The sequence below is a fragment of the Dermochelys coriacea genome, chromosome 5, assembly GCF_009764565.3.
Source record: "Dermochelys coriacea isolate rDerCor1 chromosome 5, rDerCor1.pri.v4, whole genome shotgun sequence".
In the NCBI taxonomy this organism is placed as follows: Eukaryota; Metazoa; Chordata; order Testudines; family Dermochelyidae; genus Dermochelys; species Dermochelys coriacea.
The window spans coordinates 133,271,282-133,277,281 of NC_050072.1; the positions used below are offsets into that span (position 1 = coordinate 133,271,282).

Genomic DNA, 6,000 nt, shown 5'->3' on the forward strand with positions numbered 1-6,000 from the left:
AGCTGGCCCCAAAGCAGCAGAGTGGAGAAGCAGTACCGGCCACCCCGCTGCCCACTCAGGTTGGGCCCTGCCACCCCTCCATCACGATGGGGGCGAGGCCAAATTTGAGTGAGTGGCATTGCAACCTGGTGCACAGGTGTTGCATCCCTTGCCCTCCCCCCTAAACTGGGCCCTTGGCATGTGCCAAGGCTGCCTATGCATTAATCTGGGCCTGGGGAGGAAGTCTCCCCGCTCGAGAATGCCGCTCCCCCATGCAGGAAGAAGGTATTTCTTGTCCTTTGGGGACACCTTCCTTTTCTTCTTGGGGGCAGGGACCATCAGGTGAACGCCAGACAAACAGAGAACGCAGAAGGGTCACTAGCATAATACCCCAGGACAGAGCTTGGCCTTGGCCACCGCTAGCATCTGAGGAGGTAGCAGAGCAGTTGGGTCTTCCTCTATGTGGACTGCCCCTGCAAGGAGCAAAAGCAGAGCTCCAGAGACTAGCACAACCCAGTGCACAACAGACCAGCTAGATACAAGAGAGTTTCCAGCAGAGTTTCCAGGAGGAGTTATTGGGGTCAGAAGTGGAACAGCCAGCATCACAGTGTAACATTTTGAAAGATCACAATAGTGCAGTCCCTTTTGGCTAGAGTCCACCTGTCTCCATGGCTCTGATAATCCTCACTCCCCAGGGTCCTCTGTGCAGCTAGGGAAGCCCAGGTTCATGGCAGCCACTGAAAGACCATGCAGCATGAGGGTAATATAATCAATGCCGATCAACGAGAGCTTGAGGAAAACAGATCTGAAACTAACCTGATATTTTGTGACTCTAAAAAAGAGTTTCCAAAGCAGTGTCCTGGTTGGTTTTGGAAATAGTCACTTGAATAAAGAAACCTGAAGGGTCTTTCTGTTAACTAGAATAAAACCATATCCTGAGCCTAAGAGACTCTTGCTATTAATCCTGGCATTTGTTGTTCAGTGCGGAGAGGTACAATTATTACCTCAATGACGTATTTATGAGCTGCTGTTATCTGAAGATAAGCCAACGCTTCATTTGATAGTAAAAAGGAAGGAGAGAACCATGTTCATTACCGGATCAGATTAGATTTTCTGTTCGATATCTGATTCATCAATGTAACTTTCCTGAGAAACCAGGTCAAATGTCCCAGAGACCGGATATGCATGCCTGATCACTTAATCCCCTAATCAGAGGGTGTTTCTATATTCTGATTACTTGGTTTTGTAGCCACATATTAGCAGAGTACAAATAGCATCTTTGCTCTTAACTTGTGTAAGTCTTCTGCTGATGGACTCGTGAGGCAATGTGAACTCAAGACCTCGATAGTCAGCTTGATGCCACTAGACTACCTCCCACTGATCCTCAGTTCACCAATCTAGCAGCCTCCAGAGCTGGGAGCCATTCAGGTACTCCTCCAGTCAGGGCCCTAACATATAGTCAGTTATGCACAGAATGGTCTTTAACTCCCCTCTACCATTAACTTGGCCTACTCCTGACCATCAATACTACTCCACAACCATGCACGCTCAGCTTAAAACCCATCACTGGCTCTCCGGTCCCGTACCCTTTTATAGAGCTGGAAGCTTTTTCCCATTGAAACAGTAACCTGTGCTGATCTCACCTCATCAGCCAGGGCTGCCAAAGTGCATTCCCTTCATTGGTGAAAGGGCAGCTGCATCTTGCACCATCAGACCTGGCCTGGCCAGGTGTGATTCACACCTTTGTGGCTTCCAGGCTGACCACTGCAACTCCCTGTGCTTGGGAATAAGCACATTGACCTTAAAGATCCAGACCCTGGCAGCAAGCCTAGCTGCCAACGGTACATCACTCCATTGCACTTCTCGTAATATGGGATTATCAAGAGCATTCATCTTGAAGATCCTACATTGCGCTGACCCATGCTATGTAAGAGAGCCCCTCTTACTCAGGTATTGCATCCTTATTCCTCAAGAGTTGCTTTCCTATCAACTAGCCCAAAAATATGGCACTCCTTTCCAGAGGAGGTAAGAACGACCACCCACCTCAGCATTCAGAGCTAGGCGCAAACCCATTTTTTTAGCCACAAGAGCAACAAAAGAAAAGCTTGCACTCTTCCCTCACCCAGCAACCTCCTGAAAAGGAAGGAGAAATCTAATTTACTTGCTGGGCTCCTTGCTCTATTGTCTCCAATTTGCAGGCACCCAGATATTAGCGATAGGTGCCTGGTAAGAACCCAGTTTGTGTACATGCAAAATGGAACAACTGGGCCCCTTAACTACAGTTAGTGAAGTCATGTGTGATGGTAGTTCCCACAAACCTATCAAAAAAAATCCCTATATCAAGGCTGGAAACCGAAGTCCTATCATGCAAATCCACCAGACGCACACAGAGATGGCCCAGCCACAGCAGAGCCATCGACTGCAGTAGTAAGACACTCCATAGGATTTCGATTTCCTCTTTCCCAATTTTCCTGGGGCTACCTAGCACCAAGCCCTCAACCCTATGGTGGCAGACCCATTAGAAATCCTAATAGAGCCCATTTCCTCAAGCACTGCATAGGGGAAAGGATTTGGGCCATATGAATAATGCAGGAGACATGGCTTCTGAATCTATATGAAAAGGTAAGTGATGCCAGAAAGAAAGAAGCCCCAACAAAGTGCAACTGGGTATATATAGCCAGTTCCTCAGATGCTGTTAATCAATGGTGTACTTCAGTGCAACTAAGGCAGGTTCTTAGCAGGTGCAAACTAGCACAGCTCCACTGAAATTCACCATCTCAGGATCTGCCCCATAGTTTCCCTAAGTGATGAAATAGCATTTCAAATAGGAAGCGGTTTCTTTCCACAACACTAGCTAAACAAATACAGCTCAAATGACTGAAGTGATCATATCAGCTACTGAGAAAGTATACAGGTTTTGTGAATGACAAGCGAGTTAATTCACCATTTCACATTCTTCTCTACATTTTACAGCAGAATCTTAATTTTACAAACGCCGGCCTTATGAACAACTTGTTACATGGACCAGGTTTCCTTGACAGGGAAAAAAGTCGCATAATGGAAGTGATGTTGATGAAGAACAAGTTGACATCCCTGCACATTCTGATGCCTTCAGTGCACTGGCAATCACTTTTCAGTGGTTTGAAGCACAAGTAGTAAAAAAAAAAAAAAAAAAAGCAATGCAGGGCACCGTCCTGCAACTTATGCACCATACCTAATGTCATTTTGAAGTGGTCCCTTTTATGAACTTTTTGATTTTATGAAACCCTCAGTCCACAATTTGTTCATAAAATAGGGATCCCATTGTTATCTACTTTGCATACAGGCTATGGCTGAAGTTACTACAAGAGCATCCGATGAAGTGAGCTGTAGTGTAGCTCACGAAAGCTTATGCTCTAATAAATTTGTTAGTCTCTAAGGTGCCACAAGTCCTCCTTTTCTTTTTGCGAATACAGACTAACACGGCTGCTACTCTGAAACCTACTACAAGAGCAGTTATCAGTTGCTCTCCCACACCCTTTCAGTCATACTTTATCTCAGACGAAGCAACCCTGTCCAGCAGGCATCCTGTGGGGTTATGCAAAAAGAAAAGGAGGACTTGTGGCACCTTAGAGACTCACAAATTTATTAGAGCCTAAGCTTTCGTGAGCTACAGCGCGCTTACAGTGACGTGCGTCCTTTTGCGGCTCGGAGACGGGGAGGAACAAGTTGCTGATTCAGCCCAAGTCTCTGCCTTGCCCCCGACGACAGATGTAACGCAAGACGGCGGAACCGCGAAGGAGCCAACGCCGCCAGGGCAGCCGGGGAGGACCCCGCTTGCTGGGCGGCCAGAGCGCTAGCTGCAGGCGCCTGACGCGACTCCAGCAGCACAACACACGGTGCGAGTCCGGGAGTTTCAATGTCTAGCGCACGCTGACTCCGCCGCTCGCTCAACTCAAGACTCTCAAAGAAATATACCGGGGGGGGAGGGGTCTTTTCTTTCGGCAGGACGCTCCCCGCCACCGTGAACCGGATCCCGCTTTCCCTGCCTCGTCCCGAGGCAACGTTGCCTGGGCACTAACCAGCAGACCGGGGGCTCCGCCGGGCTCTCGTTTCAATCACCAGCATCGCAGCGGACGGCAACAGAGCCGAGGAAATCGTACCGACGGCAATCCCGGCCCGCGCAGCCCTGACCTGCCCGGGCAGCAGACGCGACAATCTCGGTTTGCAGCAGCAGCCACAGAGCGCGCGCCTCCAGGCTGAAGAAACCGTCGGCAAAGACCAGCCCCCCTTTGCTCCCCCGGCCCCGGCCCCGGCCCCGGCCCCGGCCGGGAGCGGCCCGCGCGGGCGCAGCGACCGGCTCCGCTATCCGGGGCGAGCCGGCGGCCAGGGGGCGCTCGCGTCCCCGAGCCTCCCCCGCGAGCCCGTAAACCCGCCGCGGGAGGCAACGCTCCGGCCGGGGCTGGGCGCCGCGGTCCCTTACCCCGCCGGCGCCGGCGTCCATCGGCCGGAGCCGGAGCCGGAGCCGGAGCCTCCCCCGCACCCAGCGGGGCTGCTGCTGCTGCTGCGGCGGCGGCGGCCGCCGAACTTCCCGCGAGCCGGGACGGAGCCTTTCCCCCGCGTCTGGGCATGTGCGAGCCGGCCGCCGCGGCTCCCCTGCGCGCATGCGCCGAGGGCCCTGCCCGAGCCCCGGCCGCGGAGCCGCTGGCGGCGGCCGGGTCCCGGGCCGGGCGCGTGAGGCGCCGCGCGCCCGGGCCTGCCGCTGCCGGGCTCGCGCGGGGCCAGGCCGGGGGGCGCCGCCGGGGCGGCCGGGCTGAGGCGCCCCGCGGCGCCGGGTCCGCCCATCCAGCCGTGGGGGCTGCGCCCGGTCCGAGCCGCAGGACCGGGCCCGTCCCGCGGCCCCGGAGCGGGGCTGCCCCGTCCCGTGGGGGGGCCGCCGGGGCGAGGTGCGTGTCCCTGGGCGCGCGGTCCGGGGTTTGGCTCCCCAGGGCGAGCGGTTCCCTCTTCCGGGAGTAGACAAAGCCGCAGCCCCGGAGGGAAAAGCCCAGATCAAAAATCGGGAGATTGAGATCCAGGCGTATGGCGTTAAGGGGAGAGGGTCCCCAGCTGCAACCTAAGGGGTTTAGGAGCACACCGCCCACTGATTTAGGCCCCTAAACCCCGCAGGCGCTTTTTTAAAACTCCACCCAGAAGAATAAATGCTTAAAATGTCAAGATTTCTCTGTAACCATGAGGTCTAGAAACTTGTCTGTATGTGAAAGCTGAGATTCTGATAGAATCATGGGCTTCCAGGAGCTGGAGCTCTCAGAAGAACAAGTATCCTGAGTCTCACAGGAGGTGGCTACAATGGCTGTAGTTGACCATCCGGACTAAGCAGGGCATTAACTTCATTGCATTTGGCCATTATTTCTGTACGCTCAAGTACATATTGCTTTAGCCTAGCGTTTCTCAAATGCGGCCACCGTGGCCTCCATCAGGGGGTTTTTCTTGTGGTCACAACCTCCTGGGCTGGGGGCAGAGTACTGGCCCCTGCCTGTTGCTCCTGGATGCCCCTCCTCGGTGTTGATTTCTGGGGCTGCCAGCAGGAGTTGGGCCCTACCCCCCTTGGGAGACACCTGAGGCACAACGCTGGAAGAGCAGGCACCCAGTGAGTTCCCCACCTTCCCAGGGGCCGTGGGACTCGGGCTTTGGGGTTCAGCCCTGGGGTGGCGGGCTCTGGTCACAGGGTTTTGGGCTCAAGTCCCGGGCTCCAGCTGCGTGGCAGCAGGCCCTGGGCTCCAGCTCTAGCCCCTCGATGCCTCCCCTGGCCCCCCATCCAGGGCTTAATTTTCCCCCAGGCTTGCCAGGGCTGATTAAGTCTTCTGTGAAAAGTGATATTTGCATGATTGTTAATATCACTTTTCACAGTACACTTACTAGCTAGCAATAAATACATTACACTGATTTGGACGTGTATATGTGCATATTTATTCGTTTTTCCTAAAGCTAACTAAGTATTTTAGGGAAGACTGCAAGCATGGCCACCAGCAAGAATTGGTTGCT

General features: G+C 53.7%; 1 protein-coding gene across 1 annotated transcript in view; it reads right to left on the bottom strand.

Moving 5' to 3' along the window:
- The window catches only part of LOC119855753 (PH and SEC7 domain-containing protein 3-like), a 147,546-nt gene extending 142,953 nt beyond the window's left edge, over nucleotides 1-4,593 (bottom strand). Inside the window, 1 exon segment of the mRNA XM_038402407.2 lies at nucleotides 4,442-4,593. Coding sequence (XP_038258335.1) covers nucleotides 4,442-4,462 — 21 coding nt within the window. The 5' untranslated portion in view covers nucleotides 4,463-4,593.
- Between the last annotated feature and the right edge of the window lie 1,407 nt (nucleotides 4,594-6,000).